The sequence below is a fragment of the Procambarus clarkii genome, chromosome 9 (assembly GCF_040958095.1).
Source record: "Procambarus clarkii isolate CNS0578487 chromosome 9, FALCON_Pclarkii_2.0, whole genome shotgun sequence".
Lineage (NCBI taxonomy): Eukaryota > Metazoa > Arthropoda > Malacostraca > Decapoda > Cambaridae > Procambarus > Procambarus clarkii.
The window spans coordinates 16,897,938-16,921,118 of record NC_091158.1 but is presented as its reverse complement, the minus strand read 5'-3'; the positions used below and the strand labels follow the sequence as shown (position 1 = coordinate 16,921,118).

The 23,181-nt window shown below is 38.7% G+C and overlaps 1 protein-coding gene across 2 annotated transcripts in view; it reads right to left on the bottom strand.

The window, feature by feature from the left end:
• LOC123766293 (glutathione synthetase) overlaps positions 1-23,181 on the bottom strand; it is a 42,355-nt gene that overhangs the window by 8,977 nt on the left and 10,197 nt on the right. The window contains exon 5 of one of the 2 annotated variants that reach the window (XM_069321191.1): positions 17,160-17,290. The exons of the other annotated variant lie outside the window; for it this stretch is intronic. Coding sequence (XP_069177292.1) covers positions 17,160-17,290 — 131 coding nt within the window. The remainder of the gene's footprint in view (positions 1-17,159; positions 17,291-23,181) is intronic. 2 annotated transcript variants of the gene reach the window in all.

Sequence of the window (23,181 nt, the reverse complement as noted above, 5' to 3'; positions counted from 1 at the left end):
ACACATGCAAGAAGATATGCAGAAATCAATGTAACAAAGCAGTAGCAGGTTAGTGAACAGTGTGCAAAATGTTAAAGCTCAGAAAAGCATAACAAAAATAATGGTGGGTGTGCTGGATCATGTGTTAGTGGAAAAAGTTATTACAATTAAATAATTAAACAAAATATATGGTTGGATACCAATGAAGAATGGCAACATGTGAGAAGTATGCCCAATTGTCACTGTCAATATTACCCCCCACTCATGCAGCCAGGAAGCAAAAGCCCAGATCAAAACAGGAGAGCAGTACAGTATAAGATAAATCTTTTAATATTACTAAATAACATGTACATTCATCATATTTTACACATAACAGTGCTGTACTGTTTACAGCACCAGGCAAATAGCACCATTACGTGCCAGTGAATCACAACAGAATCCCACATCTACGTAGTAGATACACAGTGCACCTCGAGAGTTGTCATATGAAAACGACACCAACACCCCATCTGCGCACACTATTGCCCACTATCTCTGTTCTCGATTATATCCACATGCTTCCCCACATACTTGTTCATTACAGGTACAATATGTCTGCCAATCATCTTTGCCTTAATCCAAAGATGGATTAAGGCAAAGAGATGGATTAATCTCTTTGCCTTAAAATTTCCTCTCTACACTATTCTCTCATTATTCCTTGGTTCATCATGATCAAATCCTCAATTTTGTGATTTACTAATATATGCACTACAGTTTTCTTTGACATTTTGACATTATTCTATCTCTTCTCCTAAAACCACACCCTCTTTTCAGATTGTCAATTTCATCTGTTCTAACTCTTAATTTTCACATTTATGCCACATCAGTCTTGCACTCACATGTATGGAAAGCACAACTACTCCTTCATGCATCCCTCTTGCTGCACCTCTTCTAATCTTGTTCTCTCATTGCACCAGTCACACTCTTTCCAGCTACTCTCAACTTTTTTTGCACAGATTTTTAATTTGTCAATCACACATGCAAAGTATTAAAACTGATTGAGAACTTCTAACACTTTTTTATTAAAAAACAGGCGATTGATTACCAAGTACAATACTGTACACTACTGGAGACACACACGGTGGCCAAAGACAGCTTTTCCATATAAAGGTTAATAGGATAAGAGGGCATGGGTGGAGTTAATAAATTCATGTGAGCTAAATAAACTTAAGAAAATACTTATATGCAATGTGGGTGACTAATAAATGGAATGCACTGAAAGAGGTTGTGAAAGCCAACTCTATTTAAAGTTTCAAGAGCAAATATGACAACTAAAAAAAAAAGAGAGAGATTTAAAAGTTCTTTTGGGTAAAAGGCAGGATCCAATAACTAGGCAGTGGTGATGATGGAACCAAATTTCACTCTTAGCAGACATTATGTGATACTAATTGCTGGTACAGAATCCCCAACTCTATCCACCCCCTCAAATTTACTTTTTCCACATTCACTTTTAATAATATTCACATCACCAAAACTTTCTACTATTCTATATAAATATACATTATTTTATTAGAAGAAGTACACCATACAATCCCACCATATACCCTTCTCTTATTATATTATCATTTAATTTAGGTAAGGTACTGGAACTAGTTTACCCTAGAAAAATGATTTGTGAATAGTTTAACTAAGAGGCATGCAATTATTGCTGGATACACTGGGGTGAACAGTGGAAGAACGGTATTCAATCATCCCACTGTTCTGTGTCTGAAGTCAGGTTAATGTTCTCCTTTGCAAGGCAAGTGGGTGACAGCATTAACCGTTATGTGCTGCTAATTTTCTTAACTTGACCTCACTCATGACTCCAATCCATTTATATATATATATAACATATATTTAAATAGATAAAGAATGAAACAAACAAAAAGATATTACTAAAGAACAAATAATAATCCATAGCTATAAGAGAGAGAATGTCTGTCTTGCGAGGCTAGAGACCAGATAGTTTCAGTTAGCGTCATGCAACTTTGCATGGTGAATTGCAACTGTATGGCAAGTGCAATAGGATGGTTGGGGGATCGATGCCCATGCATGTCTTTAAGTAGGATTGGCTCCCTTTGCAACAACCAATAACTCCTATGAGGTTTGAAATATGGGTTTGATTGTCCAAAGAGTGATTTCCAACTTATTGTTCGACTGTTATTATGTTGAATATACAGTATCTTGAATCAATGTCGATAACATTGATTCAATATTGACTCAACATCAATAATTTTGATTCAATGTTACTCAAGCATGTTTTGCCCACCGGGAGAGAGAATGGGAGGGATTAATGGTGAGAGAACAAAGAGAGGGAGCAAAAAATGGGAGAATAAGAGGGAGAGAGGGAAGGGAGGGAAGGAGGGAGAGACAGTGGAAGAAAGGGAGGGAGAGTGGAAGGAAGGATGGAGAGTGGAAGGAAGGATTGAGATTGGAAGGGAGGGAGAGTGGGAGGAAGGATGGAGATAGGAAGGGAGGGAGAGTGGGAGGAAGGATGGAGATTGGAAGGGAGGGAGAGTGGGAGGAAGGATGGAGATTGGAAGGGAGGGAGAGTGGGAGGAAGGATGGAGATTGGAAGGGAGGGAGAGTGGGAGGAAGGATGGAGATAGGAAGGAAGGGAGAGTGAGAGGAACGACGGAGATTGGAAGGGAGGGAGAGTGAGGGGGAGGGTAGGAAGGAGAATGGGAGGGAGGGAGAGAGAGAGAAATGAACAGAGACCCAGGGATCTGCCTGGGTAATACCAAGTCATTCAATACCTCATTTACATTTGTGTGGAAAAAGAATGTTCTGCATTTATTTAACAGTTGGAAAACAACATGCTGAAACCTACAACCCATCTTTCTAATATATATACACCACTGAATGATGATGTACATTACATTTAAATAAAAAAATATTCAATCTTATCCTAATGACAATATAGACTTAATGCCTATTTTTGTATGAACATTACAAATTTGGTGCTATGGTTAAGTTTGATTATGTTAGTTTTCATTGTGTACAAAAATTAACTATACATGTGCATTTTTTATAATAAACACAGGGAACACAATATCATGATGTATGTACAATACTCTGCATTCTTTGCATGACATGCAGTACGGCTGAAGTCAGGCACAGTTTTTGAGTACTGCTCTTTTAATTTTGTCAACATTTGATGGCAAAGTGAGCACTGTTTAAGGAAGATTCTGCTTATCATACTGCCTTGAATTGCAACATGATGAATGAAAGATATATATATACTAGAGGCTATCAAAATTAATGGAATGGTTGAACAATTATATGGTAGAAAATGAGCAACAATAATGTAGCTGACAATAAATAACCCAACCCACACATGTGAAAAGAAAGGATAGTGATGACATTTGAGCCCATCCTGAACCCTTATCAAGTTTCCGTGGGGGTTGAGTTATTTAACTACATGGTATTTATTAATTTATTAAAGTAAGTAATTATCAAAAGAAGGCACCAAGCCCGGAAGATTATGTAGCACCATCAAATGTGCGGGATATTCATAGGGCACTAAATATCACTAAGGATGCCAATACGAGAACAAAAGCGCACAAGGCGAACGATATCAAAAGGTATCCGATTCACAAAGAATTCTATCGAGGGACAAGTGACCGTGAGAGTCATCTACAACAACAAAAGAGAATTGACAGCAAGAAAGTAGTTGACGAAGAGCATACAAAATAGCATAAAGTTCTGCCGTGAAGATTTCTGAAGACAGAAATGGAGCGGGAGTGTGAAGAAAAGTGTTCAAGGAAATTACGTTTCAGAACTGTAGGAGGGTAAAAGCTTTAGTCACATGGGTGAAAGTTTTACAAAACTTAGGAAGGGGAGACCCTCCACGGGGGCAAGGACAGAATGACACGAGGAAAAATATTAGTAATGCGAACCAAAAGAGAATCTTGTAAGAGACAACCATACAGAATGAGGAAAGTGGTGAAAGGGAACAGGGATCACAGGAGATGTAAAGGTCAAAGTACGACATAGGCGAGTATGAGGGGAATTGTAAGGACTGTTTAAGGCAGCAAAGACAGTAACGATCATAGCGATTGTATAGAGACAGGACACCAGTTTCAATATACAGGCTTAGGGTAGGAGTCGAACGAAAGGCACCAGAACTGAGGTGCAACCCAGTATGGTGTAGTCACAGTCCAAGTCGGGAGCCTGGTCACCCACCCCAAGAGTTTGGGAAGTTAAAATGAGGGTCAGTCATCAGCATATAAATGAACAGGTAATAATTTCATCCATGAATAAGCCCCCATATCCACTATGGAGCCACAATTAGAGGATACGACACCCGCCAGGACGGGACCCCTCAGGGGTACATCATGGGTATACACCCTGCAATTGCCACCTTAAGAACCATCAGTCCGTCGAGATCAGGTTCAACAACGAAGGCAAGGATTGACAATAAAAGCGTCCCCTCACTCGAAACGTCGGCTACCACAGATTTACGGGCGAGAGTGTGTGCCTCCTCAAACACTCGGGCATCAAAACAGAAGATGTTTGAAAGAATATTCAAGAATGGCAAAAATGACAATCACAAAGGAGAAGAGGGGGAGGAAAAATTAAATATAAGGAAAAGGTTTCCAGCACAATTTGTGAAGATTGCAGCAGGAGCATAAGGCTTCAAAAGGACACAGGACTGCACCATGGAGCATCACACCCCAGCAGCCGCCCACCAAACCCCCCTCACGACGACAATGGGCTGGAAAGGGAGGGTTAATTTATTAAAATGATAAGAGAAATTTACTAGAAGGATTACAAGAAACAAAAATTATATATTATCTAAAGGTTCACTTTTGTTGTCACTTTAAAACCATGTATGGTGTTTTGTCTAAGTCCAAATACAATGCAGATTATCTTTCAGACTTATAAGAACACTTTCCCCTTTCTTTGTTCAGTCTTCATTGAGTATTGTGTATTATTTAAATGTTGATTGTTACATATAATTATCAATTTCATATAATTGAATCATACATCTGCAATACATTCTAATCCTTGACCTCATGTTACTTAAGTATCTTCACTGGCTTTTACACTCTTCTGATACATCATTAGTAGCAAGTTGAAGCCATATTGCGCAGCAATAATAGTACGGTTACATCAGACATAAAAAGACCTTCCTTACCATGGATAAGAAGGCAGTTTATTTGAGGAACACGATCATTGCTGTGGAGGCAAGTGGGTGGCAGAGGAGTATGGCTGTGGTATTTGTGATATTTCCATTTGTAATACACTTGAGAAAGTCAGTGACCTTAATGAAATGCTAAATAAAGGGCTCCTAACCAATACAAGGTATTTTTTTATCCCATATGATACTAATATTAATTTCATCCATACTTGTTGTGTAATTAGCATCAGTAGAGAGAAAATAGGTGTTTGATGCATATTAAGCCATCCTATCTTTCATATACAAATGTTTTTGTTTCATTACTAAACATTTTATTAAAATGAAATAAACAATAAACCTTATACTATACACGTAAACGAACAGCCATGCTTGTTTTACAGGGCAAGATTAACCAAAGATAAAATCAAGCATGAAATACTATTTTCTGGGTGGTGTGAACAGCTCTCCAATGCACTGGCTCTGGTACCAGAGTAATCCACAAAACTACCAAGTACCAAGATTAGAATCTGGTGTGCTCATAAAGATTAGAGGACCATGGGAATCTGAGATCAACCCAAAACCAGGTAAAATCATGCAAGAAGTACAGACAAAACAGAAAAAACTACTTATCTTGATTAAAGATAGAAAAGATGGAAATAAGGGAAGTGATAGTCTGTCCAATGTCAACAAGCCATGTATAAGTACCCAAGTGCACTGGCAGTGGTAGTGCATGTCACCCAGTGGTACATCCTGTCCAAATCCCCATCCATTTTGCACCCAAGCCTCATGGAAAAGAGCAGGTATGAGGAGTTATTGAGACCACTCAGAAAAGGGCATTATAATACATTCAAAGCTCGAGTGTAGGAGTGTGCACTAGCTTCCCAGGCCACATTCCCAATTGCACCTCTGAGAGAAAATAGTATTTGGATTGAAAGAAACAGATTAATAAAATAATAGACTGATGGGCTGACCTTGAGATGAGAAGGCCAAGAAACCCAGCGCTCAGGAAATCTGAAAGAAGAAACTTGGAGACTGAAAAGATTGTCAAAGAGCCACACAGATCCAACATGCATAGGGGGTAATATCCAACAGGTAACAAGCTTTAAACACCCAGTCAGACCACCAGAAACCCTGAATCTGAATATTAGGAAATAAGAAATTAATAGCAGCATACTTGTGCACATCATGTATATGCAGATATACATTAGGTTAGCTGAACCACCAAACCACCAATGAATTACCTGAAAAAGATGGCCCCGGAACAAGGCACTCTAGGAAACTGGATCAAAGAAGACACATTTATTCCCAAAAGAAGCAGGAGATGCTCTGCTATGGATGAATGGAAGGAGGCTACAGTACTGTACTGGCATGAGATGGCACTCCACAAAGAACCAGAACAGGAAAAACATGACCATTCACACAGAAATGAAGGACAAATGGCATAGAAAAAAGGCAAAGCCAGGAGATCTTACTAGCCACCACATACTGAGTCAAGGGAAGGATAACACACAAAGGTGCTGGTAGAAATGACTCAATATGTGAAGATCGGTGGATAGATTTAATCCATCCAAGTATGTCTGGATGCCGAGTACCTGGAAGAAGCGAAGTCCTGGAAAAGGAATATGGAAGTGACAAAGAACAAGAAAGGCTGGGAACAAGGGCTGAACTGGCCACAGAGGAGCCAGCAGTAATTTATTTTACTTTTACTTTGCCTGTCCTTTCTGGGTGGTTTTACAGCATTTGTGGTCAAACTTAGAGCTCCATGCTCCCCCTCTTCTACATGAGCACACCTGATGCTGGTCCAGATGCTTGGCAGGTCTGCATAAGTCCAGATGCAGGTAATTTTATGGATGTCTCTGTTTTAGCAGAGTCAATGCACCTGGAACTATGAAGGCCCAACCCAGAAATTGCCCTGTAAAAACTAATAAAAAAATCATTGTACAGTAATATTATTCTGGAAACAATACAAGCACCAAAGCATTGTGTTAGGGTTAGGTAATTAACACTTTCGCGCTATGTGGACGCGCCGGCGCGTTCGGTTTCGTCTAACGTAAACGCATAGTGGACATAAAGTTATGTCAACTTTTAAAAATTTGTATAAAATTCAATTTTAATCCGATTTCATTGGGGTTTGTTTCAAACGACGCGCCATGAAGTTCTCTTTCTCACCACTAGGCCGCCTGGCGCGTCGGCCTACCCGGTCACGTGACGGGCCCATTGTTTTCGTGTCACGTGTCATGAGTCGATCACGCTCCCCTCGCGCGCCAAACTCGAGCATTTTTACCCGTTTCCGTGTGGATTATACCCAATTACTTCATCAAAAATGGATCAAGGTCAAGGCCCAAGCACTTCTACAAGCACTCAAGAAACATTGAGAGAACTTGGGGTGTACACATGTGGCACAATTAGAATGCTACGTGGCGCCCCAAAGGTATTGCAAGCTCTAGCCAAGGGTAAACTTCCACTGGATACCGCAGTATACCGCCGCAAAGATAATACCTTCATTCTCCTGTGGAAAGACAAGCGAGTGGTTTCAATCATTACCAACATCCACAATGCAGACACTCAGCGAGTTCAGCGAAGGAAGCGAATTCGCAACCGAGACGGAACAAGTGGAATACAACAGGTAACAGTGAACAAACCGACTGCAATTTTCGAGTACAATAAGTTCATGAAAGGTGTGGACCACTTCGATCAAATGGTTAAATATTACCATTTTACCAGGAAAACTCACAAGTGGACCAAAAAGATTACCTTTTATTTCCTGCAAATGGCATTGCATAATGCCTATGTTTTGTACAAATACAACACAACTGATCGAAAAAAGCTAACATTGCTACAGTTCCACGAAGTGGCAATCTGGGCCCTATTGCACTGGGACACAGAGGAGTGGCCTAAAACAACAACATCATCATCTCAACACTTGCGGCACGCTCCAGACATAAATGATGACACAGCTCCTGCTAATGCTGACGCCATGCCAACTCCCGGACCATCTGGTGTGAGGCGGCCTTTGTTCACTTCACCACCTCAAGATGAAGCAGACAACGAATCTGAACCCGACATGTCTGCCACACTGCCAGTTGACGAAACTGTTTTGTCAGATGAATCTGACTCTCCTGCAACTCCTGTTACACCTCCAGCGAGAGGACCTGGCCGCCCTATTGTTGATTCAGAAAATCGCATGAACTACAAACTGAAACATGAAATTTACAGACTGCCCAAACGTCTCAAGTGTCATGCATGCGCACGGTCCGGTAAAAGGAAGGACACGAACTATGGATGCAAGACCTGTGGTGTTGCACTCTGTGTTGTTCCCTGCTACACCAATTACCACCGGAAACAGGTGTATTGGGTGGTGAAGAAGTAACCACCCGCAACAGCTTCACTCCACCTACAAACCATCTGTTGAGCAACTTCAGGAATGAAGAACCTGAAGAATGTGGAGAGAAGAACAAATGCTCAACTTACTGTTCCACAACCAGCCTTCCCTTGGTAGGTACACCTATTTGGTCCAAGTTTGTGTAGTATAATTTAGCTCATAGAACATTCTATTGCAAAAACATTGCCACAAAAATGAATGACATACATACAATAATAATATCAGAACAGTGAAATAAGTATAAACTTTCAAAGCAACGTTTCGCGCGTGTGTCTTCCGGTCACCGTTACCGGGTAACAGTGCGCCCACTTCCCACACTCTTGCGGGTGGGCCGGGACCATTATTCTACGATTATATTCATATCATCGTGTTGGGAATTTTATTGGGAGTCCATTGATACCAAAATTAAGGCTGTAGGACAATTGTAGAGGTGATAATAATCCCAAGAGTAAAAACATTTTGTTGCTGTTGAGCGCTCACGGCGACTCATCTTCGTAGTTATTTATTTCATGCTGGTATCTCTATAGCTTTTGTGACTTTTTTTACTGATGTTCTTCTAGAGAATTTTATTGCGAACACGTTGGTACCAAAATGAAATACGTAGCATGAAAACTAAGGTCAGAAAAGTAAAAAGAGTATACACATTTTTGTTTTTACGCTTAAGTGATAAAAACGCCGCGCGCACATACGGTTGGCTGAGTGACCTTCGCCGAGAGCACGAAAGTGTTAAGTACTGAAGGTGCAAAGAAGACAAATAGTCAAATATAATAAAATAAGCCATAAAGCAATCTTCACTTTTTTGTCATTATCTCTAGTGCTTAGCAATTAATGTGACTTTACTTGAGGTACATTAAGCTCTACATTAATTACTGTACATACATTACTGTATGATATAGCCACATTGTTCGAAAGTTATTTTTCAATTAAAATTATCTAACACGAGAGAAAACTTTAATGAATTCCTTTGGAATTACAAAACACAATGTACATGATACTACAGAAACTCATTTTTTGCCTATGGGTATAACAGAGATTGCGTATAAATGATTAATCTGTACGTAAATTTTGTAATACAGAAAATTATACATAATTACTAAATTATGTGGCATTATTGCAAAATTGTGGAAATCATGTTAATATCTCTTAGCAGCATTGTAGTTTCACAATAAAGTCTTCTAAATAATTACAGAATCTGAAAAACGAAAAACTTGTAGTACAAACACCTTTTCAGAAGCTGCCTTAGGAAGGTAAAAGCACTGTCTGAAATAAGCCTACACAATATTATGTCCTTGCAACCAACCTCACAGTGTGCCCTCGATGCCCCTTGGGTAGCCCTAACTTGTATGAAAAAATATAATAAAGTACTGTACGTATTCTATGAACGGCAATGGAATGACTGATATTTTTAACCATAATGTACTTTTACGGAAGTAATGTAATGAAAAGTCCCATTATACTGACAATAGTTTACAGTACTGTACAGGATCTGTACACAATAAACTGTTAGCCTCAGTTTATTCCAAAATAGTTTTAGGAATACAACATACTATTTGTTAACATGAGTTAAAAGGGAATGAAAAATATTAAGCAGAAAATATATCAAGTTTATAAAAAATAAAAAATAAGCCAATTTTGGTCAGAGAACTGGAAGCTCTTGTAAAATGTGCACAAGAGAGAAAAGAGGAAAACCCAATACAAATATTAAAATATGCAGTAGGGAGTACCAACTGTTGAAGAAAACTGAAATGTGTGGAGAGAATACAGTACTCTGAAAGAATTATGAGTTGAACAAATAAAAAGAGTAATTATGAATATAATTAGTTATGCTGATTTGAGAAGTGTGTACATTAGAATATCTGTGGAATAGGGAAATGTGTTAGTGCAAAAGTTGAAAATGGGAAAATTACAAGTGTGTATAGTAAACTGTCACATGAGGATTACATTACATCAAAGGTATTGTGAAGCATATGCTATGCTAGCAGAATTCAGAACCACATTTAAAAATATATTTTTGGAGATATGCTAAACACTATTCATGACATGTGTGAATTAATGTAGAGAGAAAATTGGCAAAGTTACAATTGTTTAGGAAGGAGGCGATCAGAGAGCGCTAGATCTCATTTTCCCCCAGGTCACTGAAAGGTCAGTACCTTGGGTAATTACATACACAAATGATTAAGTATAGATAGATAGATAGATAGATAGATGGGGGGGGGGTGGGTGGGTGGGGGGGGTGTGTGTGTGTGTGTTTACTAGTTGTGTTTTGCGGGGGTTGAGCTTTGCTCTTTCGGCCCGCCTCTCAACTGTCAATCAACTGTTTACTAACTACTTTTTTTTTTTTTTTTTCACACCACATACACACACCCCAGGAAGCAGCCCGTGACAGCTGACTAACTCCCAGGTACCTATTTACTGCTAGGTAAAAGGGGCACTTAGGGTGAAAGAAACTTTGCCCATTTGTTTCTGCCTCATGCGGGAATCGAACCCGCGCCACAGAATTACGAGTCCTGCGCGCTATCCACCAGGCTACGAGGCCCCAGTGTGTGTGTGTGTGTGTGTGTGTGTGTGTGTGTGTGTGTGTGTGTGTGTGTGGACATAAGAGGGTGTGTAAGAAGACTGCTTAAAGTGAATAAAGCTGAAGTAAATTTATGGTGTTATCATTTGACAGTCCTGCTTGTAAGTGTTATTCATGGTAGCTAATCATCTATTTATTCAAAGTTATGGATCACAATGTGAATGACAGGGTAGAAATTTGAGACAGGAATTAACTTCTGAGAGATGAGAACAGGTTCAAATGACTTCTTTAGCACAGGCATCGGCTAGATTGTAGGAAAACACTCCAATATGGCTGGATACCCAGCAAAACTAGGCTGACTTATACATACTAAAAATGTTTACCAAATAAGAGAGACCCCAAAAAGGATAGTAAACTACTATGCTTATAAAATGGGAGGGTATTATCAGGGTGTTACAGAAGCACTGATGTAGTATTTAATTAGGTGGGTAAATGTTAATAGCAGGAGTTAAAATCAAAAGGAAATAAGATGCTATATGAGATGCAATTGGTAAGATTTTCACAAACTACTTAAAGTTAATCAAATTAGCATGAGAATTGTGGTTTAATAACGGCGCTTGGTTCCTCTGTTCTCCATCTGCATCATCTCAATTAAAATAACAAATTCCAAGTACAGTACAATACATGGCCTAAAAGTAACTCAGAAAAAAAAAAGCATTTTATCAAACTTGTCACCAAATTAGCAACCGAAATTAATACCAGCAATACAATAATTCATACAATACCGCTAAATCATACAACACTTTAATGAAATCAAATCTATCTATTCCCACTTGTAAGGTGAAGTACATACCAAATGTACTTTAGATAGTACAGTATAACAAATTTACCATGGTAAAATACATCTCAGAGATTTCTTCAAGTACAGTCTACTATATATTATGATGACCAGACAATTGGTCTAAAGAGTCTTGAACACGAGAGCCTTACAATACTGCATCTGTGAAGCACACTTCAGGGTAAATTCGACAAACACTAAATGTTCAGTTGGGATGATAATCAGGACAGAATAAAGTACAGTATACTGTATAATTACCAAAAGAAGGCACCAAGCTGGGAAGATTAGCACTGTCCGTATCATGGAATATTTATTAAAAAAGCATAGGAAGAGAACAAAATACCACTAAAATAGCAATACAGCAATTATATTATATATATATATATATATATATATATATATATATATATATATATATATATATATATATATATATGTCGTACCTAGTAGCCAGAACGCACTTCTCAGCCTACTATGCAAGGCCCGATTTGCCTAATAAGCCAAGTTTTCCTGAATTAATATATTTTTTCTAATTTTTTTCTTATGAAATGATAAAGCTACCTATTTCATTATGTACGAGGTCAATTTTTTTTTATTGGAGTTAAAATTAACGTAGGTCTATGACCGAACCTAACCAACCCTACCTAACCTAACCTAACCTATCTCTATAGGTTAGGTTAGGTTAGGTAGCCAAAAAAGTTAGGTTAGGTTAGGTAGTCGAAAAAACATTAATTCATAAAAACTTGGCTTATTAGGCAAATCCGGCCTTGCATAGTAGGCTGAGAAGTGCGTTCTGGCTACTAGGTACGACATATATATATATATATATATATATATATATATATATATATATATATATATATATATATATATATATATATATATATATATATATATATATATTTATATATATAAAGGTATATATATATATATATATATATATATATATATATATATATATATATATAAAGGATTAAATTGCCCAGCTACAGAAATGCTAATCATACTACAGTATACCATAAATTTAGACAATTAAATTGTATAAAGCATTTGGATAGTAACACAGCTGATAAAATGAGGAAGAACATTAAAAGAACACTGCCAGAAACAAAATGCAAATACATCCTAAATCAGAAACCCCTACAAACTGCAATACACAGGCAATGTTATATATAAAAAAAAAAAAAAAAGGAACTACATACAAGAAATTATAGAGCATGGGCAGAAAGAGATCAGTACAGTACAGTTGACCTTCGCTCTGCATGTGCTCAAAAGCACAACAAGATTCAAGGTTGACTATGCATGAGATGCAACTTCAGATGTTTTGGGGTGCAATAGCCAAACAGTATGCTCTGACCCTGTGACAACTAGTATCTTGTGTTTTATGTACTTTTTGAATATATACTGTGTAGTACAATTAATTATGCACTGTATTTGTCGTTGAAAAGTTGTACTGTACATGGTATTAAACAATGATTTTCAGGTAGCTATTTTAAATGTTATTTACTGGGTTTTACTGGGCGTCAATCCTTAACTGTAGCCTCTATTTATCCAACAGTAAAATGGGTACCTGGTTGTTAAATAATTTTGAGGATCATGTTTCGGGAAACATAGGATTAAGGACTTCCCCGAAATGCTATGCGTGCTAATGGCTGTACAAGAACGCAAGAACACTTGTATATATAAATAAATAAACCAAATAAATAAAAATGATATTTAATGATAAATAATGAATAAGAATTATGTTTGCCCTGAGCAAAGTTTTCCAGGAATGTGACCCCTCACACCATGAAAAGGCCAACTGTGTTGTTCTAAAATGGAAAGAATTGTGAAAACTATCATAAGAGAGAAAACAAATTTCCTTGAAGACAAACTTGAAACAATCATCCAAAAGAGGTTTACACAAACAGATTCCTTTTAATAATAAAACTACAAGAAAATACCATTATACAGTATATAATAAAATGTACAAAACTATAATCAGACATTATTTAACTTCAACCAGGATTTTCATTAAGCACTACATTTTAAATAATTTTGTAAATCACAAGACCATGCACTAATAAGAATATATGCTCTTGGGTCACAGACGCAGCTAGAGTACTGTGGAATAAATTCAATGTAACAAACAACCAGAGGGAAGATGAAGTCAAAGATAAGCAATACCATGTCAGACAATAGGTGATATTCTGCAATATTCATTTAAGAAATACAGAACACCCCTAATAAGATTGATTTGTGTTTAAAACTACAGTACGCGCTACAATATTTACTCTGGTTATGGCAAATCAATTGTTAAAATTTAATGGCAACAGATGTCGACCAAACTACACACTAGAAAGTGAAAGGAGGGCGATGTTTCGGTCCATTCTGGACCATTCTCAAGTCGAATGTGTTTCTAGTGTGTGGTTTGGTCAACATATTTCAGCCACATTATTGTGACTCCTCACCTGCAATGGCAACAGATATTAAGAGCAATACTGTACTATATACTTCCTACCTGCAAATATGGTGGTTTAAAATTCAATTACAATTTGGTTGACTTGTAAATGCATAAACAATCAAGAGCCCTCCCTTACACAAAATACAACATTTCCAACTAGGACCAAATAATACTAAACTGAAAATGTTTTTAAAATACACAAATTTATGAGGCTAACATTTTGCTCTGACAGCAAATTTTGGGTAGGAAATATTTTAATTGCTACCACTAATTTAAGTTACAGTACTGTTAATTTATTAATAAACCATTTTTCCCTTTACAATAACCAGAGTGATCAATACTCTCCCAGAAACATTTTGCAAAAAAAATATTCTGCGTTCCTTACTGCCTTAGTTAATTACTGTAACAGCAACAATCAAAATGTAAAGTTTCAGTTGAGGAAGGTGTAATTTGCATGTGAGTGAAAAGTTATGATTTTTTTGGAACAAATCTGTTGAGTGAATAAAATCAAGAGTATATCCTCAACTGGTTTCACAAAATACTAAGAGGAAAAACATCAATATCTATCATTATTACCCTCCCTTTCCCCCACACATGCAGACACACAGGTACATATACCCACACATAAATGCAAATTATGTGAAAAATCTTTAAAGAATTCTGATAAAGAAAGAGATCTAGGGGTGGTTCTAGATAGGAAACGATCACCTGAGGAACACATAAAGAACATCATGCGAGGAGCCTATGCTACACTTTCAAACTTCAGAATTGCTTTTAAATACATGGATGGTGAAATACTAAAACTGTTCATGACTTATTAGACCAAAGCTGGAATATGCAGCGGTTGTATGGTGCCTATATCTTAAGAAACACAATCAACAAACTGAAAAAGGTGCAAAGACATGCAACTAAATGGATCCCAGAACTGAGGGACAAGAGCTAAGAGAAAAGGTTAGCGGCATTAAACATGCCAAAACTAGAAGATAGAAGAAAAATAGGCAATATGATCACTACATAAAAATAAAAAATAGTAACAGGAATCGATAAAATTGATAGGGAAGAATTCCTGAGAGCTAGAACTTCAAGAACAAGAGGTCAGATTTAAACTAACTAAACAAAGCTGCCGAAGAAATACAAGAAAATTCACTTTCACAAACACGAGTGGTAGACAGTTGGAACAAACTAGGCGAGAAGGTGGTAGAGGCCAAAACCGTCAGTAATTTCAAAACATTATATGACAAAGACTGGGAAGATGGGACACCACAAGCGTAGCTCTCATTCTGTAACTACACTTGGATAATTACACAAATATATAAACATGTAGACTGTCTGGCACATACAGGTAAAAAAAAAGTTTGAAAGGCTATGTGCCACATATTAACCCTTAAGCTGTTAAGCTATATAAAATTCCTACATCCAGGTGTGTATGGAAAATAAAAGTATTGAAAACCTATAAGGATCAACCACATATAGCAATTTGAGCACAGGAGGAAATTTGCAGATAGTGATTGGAACTGTACAAGGGTTAAGTCACCCAATTCCTTTTATCAGTAAGATGTTACAAAGTGCAAAACCCTAAATTTGTGTGAAAAGACAAAAGAAAAAGTTAGAGAAATTCATTTTTTAACACCTAAACAAAACAATGAAAAGAAACTTTTCAGTCTTCAAACAAGAGAAAAAAGAAAATTGCAGGTCTATTCGTCCATGCGAGGAAGCTCCCATTTATACCCAACCAAACTCACTCATATAAATTTCCCCTAACCCTATTATTTGAAATAATCCAGCAATCACACGCCTAATATATTGCCCAGTAAGTTATCTACAACCTTATTACCAAACTGCTTATTATAAACATCACTGTTTATTCCAACAACTATATCCACATGATGCTTTCTCAAACTGTTATTCTCTCTCCAAACATGTTTAGGCACTTTGCTATGAAGTATTTATTCTGCTACATTAAACACTGCAGGCCGCAATTGTGAGATTTATTGATTCTCAACACATAAAAATATCCTGTAGATAAATCACCAAAGATTTCACCAATCACAGATTTCCACCAACTCCCAATTTCACTTTCCTGTCTGTGGCTAAGGTGGGAGGGGACAGGGAAGGGGGTTTAACTGTACACAAACAAAAAGATCTAGAAGAGGAGGTATACGTTAAAAAAATATTAATAGATGCGAAATTAACAGCGAACAAACAAAAACATGAAAAAGTGCATTAAAAATTATTAATAATGGTTAATATAGTACTGCATTAGGGGTAAGACATATGGTTAGAAAATATCGAGGTTTGGACTTTGTGCTAAAATGTACTAGTTGTATTGAATGAACAGAGCAAATTCTTATTTCAACAAATCTGAACCTAAAACAAAATACAGAGTGCAAACATTTATCAGTTATATAAAATTTAATATTTAGAGGTAAATAGTTCCATCCCACTGAATTTTATCCATATTGATGAAAGTACTGTACATGATAATTCCATAAATTATATAGAAAACATTCATAATTTGTATTTTTAATTTAGCATTTAAGACTGAATCAATACAGTAAAAGGTAAATGATAGAATAAATGTACCAATAAAGTAGAATTAGAAGGATAAATCCTTAAATCCAAACTTACATTATTATTATTTGCACTTTTAAAATGTGCTCAGGCAGTAAAAGAAACCTTTTTTGTAATTCCCATAAAAATTCCTGTAGATGAATTCCTAACATGGAATAATATTTAGTTTAAAATATTTGTACATAAAACATTCTTGGTCTAGTTTTCTCGTCTACCACTAACATCATAATTTTTTGGACAAGTATCAAATGTGACTCTTCGGATAATCGACATACAGTACTGCCTCCCTACCTATGCATTAACACAATTCTTGCAGAGAGGGCAGCAAAGCTTGAGGCAATTGTGTTTATCTCAACCTGTAGGGCACTTTGAGAAGGCACACTGTAGAAGTAGTCGCAGCGGAACATCCCTAGGGAAACCCACTGTAAAGAGTACCAGGATATGGATATTAACTAATTTGCAAAGCAAAAACCACACAGCACTGCAAGAGGGAAGAAAAGAGAAGTGTGTGAAAAACAGGACTTGGGACATTACATACCTGCAGTCAGGCTAATGAACAAGCAAATACTGCAGAACTTATCTTGAAGTAACTTATTTCATCTAAAGCTGAAGGAATAAGTCGACAAAAATATGCAATCATTTACATTATCTCTTCTGAAGGATATGCTCATCTTTCCACTTGGGAAAAGAAAATTTATACCTACTAGTAAGTATCTGACCAATATCTCGCAGCATACCAGTACACACACACACACTTGAGAGGCTCTCGGCTGAGTGAATAGCGCTCAGGGGTCGTAGTCCTAATAGCCCGGGTTCGATTTCTGGCGGAGGCGGAAACAAATAGGCAGAGTATATTTCACTCTGATGCCCCTGTTTGCCAACAATAAATAGGTACCTGGGAGTTAGACAGCTGGTACGGGCTGCTTTTTAGGGATGAGTGTGTGCACGCATGTGCTACAGAGAAATATATGTAATGGATATAATAGAGGAAAATAGATTGGTAAGAAAGGTGGAGTCAAAGAGCTAAAAATCTGGATTCTGCTGACTCAAATAGTACATGCACACACACACACACACACGCATATTGAATATCCATGTACAAATTTACCATATATTCACTACTATGAAATACCTCGCATAACATTTCCAGATAAGTGGGGTACAGTTTATCGCTCTCGTTTATCTATTTATATATTTTATGTATATACAGTATGTATTTTTATATATGTATAATATGTAACTAATACTCTCCTCAGCTCCTTCCAGCAAACAGAGCGAGCCTCATCGCCCCATCAATGGGGCAAACTGCGAAAGGGCTGACATCCCTTACAAGAAGCTGATTGACGAACAGAGCAATCATCATCGCGCCGACCAGATGACAGCAGCTTCGAAGGCAATGTCGGCGCAGAAGCTAGCACCAATGGCCCACCTTGATCAGCGGAGCCCCGTGCCCTGGCACGACCCTTCCAAGAAGGCCAAGAACAGCCACCCCAGAGAACCAACAAGTCCGACATAGGACATTACTAGATGAAGCTGCCCGCAGAAACTGCATGACAACAGACTCTGCAAACAGCAACAGACTAAACGGCGATGAAAATCTATGCCGATGCTCGAGACGCCAAGGACAGCACACCAAACCAAGGCCTGGCACTCAACGCTTCTACATCCTCCTCAAGCCAGGCTGAAGACAGCTTGAGAAGAGAAAAGGTGGGCAAGACTGAAGTCAAATGCCCACGAGCGCGCAAATCCTCAGCAGCCAAGGATGCCGAAACGGTAGGAACCTGCATGTGCAGCTGCACAAGGCCAACATCTAGAGAAAGGACAGGGGGCGAACAAGCATGCATTAAAGTGCTCAAACTCGCCCAGGTAAACCTGCAGAACGGTAGATGTTTCTCGCAACTCAAGCGTGCGGGACCGACAGAACCCATACCACGCCCCCAAAGAAAAAACGGGCAGTCTACCAGCCTGGAAGACTCCGGAACCTCCAAACGCACCCAATACAAGGATGAAGAACCGAACTCAAACAAGGACGAATCCATCACGAAGGCGAGTCTGGGGTCTCGCAGGTGGTATACAGCAAGAGCCTCCCAAACTACCCTAGGGAAGATACGAGAGGCAGAAAACCTCAGGAAGGACGGGCTGAGGAACACAAGGGAGCCCGGAACCGAATCCGGGGAGGAGCCAAACTCAAATCATACTCATACAGGGAAGGGGGATAAGAAAACCCCTTCCCCTGCAACAACAAGCCCATGAAGAGGGCACTAACACCCAAGCGGGATCAAAGGGAGTTCAAACATCCGAAACCCTCAGACGTTTGGGAGCCAGAAGCAGGGTAAAGGTGAAGGATGAACAACAGGGAAAGGACCAGGGAGCGCGGACTGAACAAAAGTCGAAGCGACTAACGCCTCCAGGTCCGGGTCCCTATAACCAAAGCGGGGCAGCCACGGGGCATTCAGGTGGAAAACCAACCTAGAGCATTGCAGCAACCTAAACCTAGCATGCAACGCGGATGCTACCTGTACCCAAACAGTAATGTCATCAGAATGGTACTCGAGAACAAGCAGAGAACATGACTCGCAAGACTCCAGGTCAAAGGTGTCGTTGACCTAACAGGCAGCATGACAGAGGCAAAAGAGGTGTGCCCTTGTCACCGTGAGACAAGGGCACACAGCAACCTTTGAACCCACACGAGGTGGGCTGGATCTCGGAAGACGCATCCATAGGTCCACCGAGCCTCGACAAGGTTTTCCAGGGCCCCATAGGCTGACTGCTATGGAAAGTCTGGGCAAGGTGTTGCTAACCGGTTAAGACCCAACGCTAACAAGGGGGAGATCAAAACACTGAAACCCCTGTGACATGTACAATCACAGGGGGGGGGGGGAGTAGCAGAGGGCCACCAAATTATTATTATTAAAGGAGGACGATAGCCACACCAGGCAAGAAAACAAAAGAAAAGAAAAACCCAGTGAAAGTACAACGTCCCCAGAAGAAACAAGAACCGCCCGCCAAGTAGGTAGGCAGGCTGCACACCACCTTGATGCCCCAACCAACACCATACCACTCCCTACCCATAGTCAAATAAAGGCCACGAAACCACAGCTGGCCCCAAGGGCCAGCTGGCCCCAAGGTAAATACCGAGCACCAAAAACCCCTACAGAAATGGTTATCCCGAATGCACAAGGGAAAGGAACCCTTAACACGCAAGGGCAGTACTCACAGGATGCCTAGGAAAGAAGCCCCTAAACACATGCAGCCTGGCACTGATGAGGAACACCTGGCCACCACAAACAACACTGCAGAGGTCGCCACGAAGGCAAAACACCGCCTTGGAAATCGAGGCCAGAGAAGATGTCCGCTCCGGACCACATTAGTTAACGAACTGGAATGCTGGGTAGCCAGCACGGGATGGTCCAGGACTCCCCCCCCCCCCTTCCCCTCTCGGGGATTAGTTATATTATATCTTACTGTTATCCATTTTGTTTCGCTCTACCTTTCTGATGGCTTTTCTCTTTGTTAGGATGATCTAAGGTACCTTGTGCTCTGCACCTGTGAAAGGAAAATGTTTTTACCTTTGTTAGGTCTTTCACGATTTCCAAAAGCCTGGTGTGACAATGTATGTAGAGCTATCCAGATGGTTAGCTACAGGGAGCCACCAAAGAAGCCTTCCCAGAAGTATTTTGACAGGCCAGCCAAGGTAATGGAAAGTAATCCAATACTATTATACTCATCTTTTGTCTTAACCCTTTGGCACTTGTGCTATGATCTCATACTTTTCTTTGTGTGGGGAAGGAGGGTTTAAAGGAGATTCTAGCAAGTATGATCTTCAAATTCATCATTTGTCAAAAAATATAATCATGATGAAACACCTAGATTAGCTGTAAATTGCCCTTATGATTTTTTTTTACTGTATTTACAATGTGGAAAATGTTGTCACCCAGCAAAAAATCTATATTTAAATAAACAAGAAAGGGCCCTTTCCTGAATTGTGCCATTTAGTTGATAACTAAGACAAAATATGTTATGACCTCTTTATCAAGAATCACAACAGGAAGGCAGATAACATTCGGTGCCAATGCTACAGAGAACCTTTCAAGCAGTCCCTGCAGGCTCATTAACATACTGGCATTCCAGAAAACTTCAGCACATTTCTTGGTTCAATCATGCCTACCCAATATGTGCCGCTTGCCGAGTGATGCTTGACAAGTGTACAAATTAATTCCTTTGGGCTTAAGAATCTACACAAAGGATTATTACTTTGATTTTGACATTAAAATCTTTGCAAATTAACGATTTTGAGTATAGATGAAAAAAATAGTTTTTACGAAAAGCATTACGGTTCGAGTCATATTACCGAGTACTGAACATAGTACAGAGGTCAACATTTCAATATGATTTTTGTTTGTAATCATAAATAAATATTTATTTAAACATATGTGCACAACCCTAGTATCAGTAGCTTTCTTCACTGTGCATTTAGTCACTCTTCTGATCATTACTTTCCAGCTATCCAACTGGGTCTCCATGCGTCAAGTAATCTCAGTATAGTCATTCTCTTTCACATGCATGTAAACACTAAACTACACTACTAAAACTTTTTCCATCTCTGCCCTCAAAGCACTACACACCTCAAGCAAGTCCCATGGCAGCTTTATCTCCATTGTTAACAAGCAGTGCTATTATGATATGTTCACCACATAAATGATGCTCTACATTTCTTATTAAAGGCATTCCTGAAATTAATTTCTAAGTTTTAAATAAGTTCTCAGCAGAGTTTGCACAAGCTATGTAAAATAAAATAACATAGGGTCTGCTACATTACAGAAAAGCCATGCACATTACAAAGCTTGTCAACCATATCCCATAGCTACTAACAGCAGTACAGCAATATAAAAATCACTGGAAGGTAAACATGACCAATCTTTTATGATAAGGGGAAAATTCAAATTTAAAAAACTTTTAATGACCCTAAATATTTATTCTAGTAAATAAAGTAATTTGATAAATAGCTACAGTGCTTACATTTCTACATTAATAAATAAAAAAAATTGGGCTTTGAATGGAATTAAAAGCTCCTTTCTCGGTTGCTTGGCCACTCGGTTGCTGCTTATAGCAAATGCACTGGTCAACCCTTCGACAGGATATGACACCATCAATAAACTATTGACATTTTCTCACCACTGTGATAGGTAGAGGGAGGGAAGGCAGACACTGGATATTGCTTAATCCAGCCCAAAATCACTATTAGTAAATTAAACACAAAAGCCACTGTGAATGATACTTAGCCCCACAAAAAAAAATGATTTCATCAGAGCTGCTTGATATGACACCATGTTGTCTGGGATGATGTGACACTGTAAAAACCCAAAATAAGAAAGACAAACAAAAATGGCCACAAGCTTGAAAATCCACTACAACCAAGTTCTGTGACAAAAAGAGAACCTTTATACAAGATCCAACTGACATGGTTCAGATGTTCCAACATCAAAAGTACACTGAAGACAGGAGGAAACCTCTTTTGACTCCAGCACTGGAGACATGCAATACAATTGCCATTCCCCCCACCAAAAACAAGGGACTGGTGACAATTACGAAGAAGATGGATCCTGATACTGCAGACAGGAAGCAGAAGACCTTATCTTAAGAAGAACAAGGTCTAGTTCAGATGTGCAGTCACCCGTCTAAAGATGGAAAAATAAATCCCGCTGAACTGTTAGTCCATAGAGACAGGAAGGAGGGACTGAAGTTTCTTCAGTCCCAACTGCCACTTCCTTGTGCAGAGTTAGAATGTTTGTGCCCACCAACGACAAGGCGAACAAGAGGCAATCCAGAAGAGGATTCATATGGAAACTTAAAATAGAGGATGGAGGATAGAAGAACTCCTGAAGCAGAACAAAGTTCCATCAGGCCTCATCATCAAGACCTAAGGGTTGAAAGGAAACCAGAGGGTTTCCATTGTTAAGCATTGAACTGAACATCCCTTCCAAAAGACCCTTGTTCCTTACAAGCCTGAGTATCAATCACAATTAATTTTTTGTTCAACTGAATGTTCCTTTTAGAAGCAATTTTGGGCTGAATTGAGTAATCCTCGGTGTTTCCCATTCCCACTGGAACATGGTGGAGGTGCTTGCATAAATCCATATCATATGCAGGAAATAATTACTTGTCAAACAAAAGCCCAAAACCAGTATCCTAATGGGCACAATATCAAAGAATAGTTAAATCAACATTGAATTAACATTGGTAACGTGGCATTAGTGTTACTTTTTGATACTGTGTCTAATGGACTATTCACAACTATCGGGTGATATCTAGC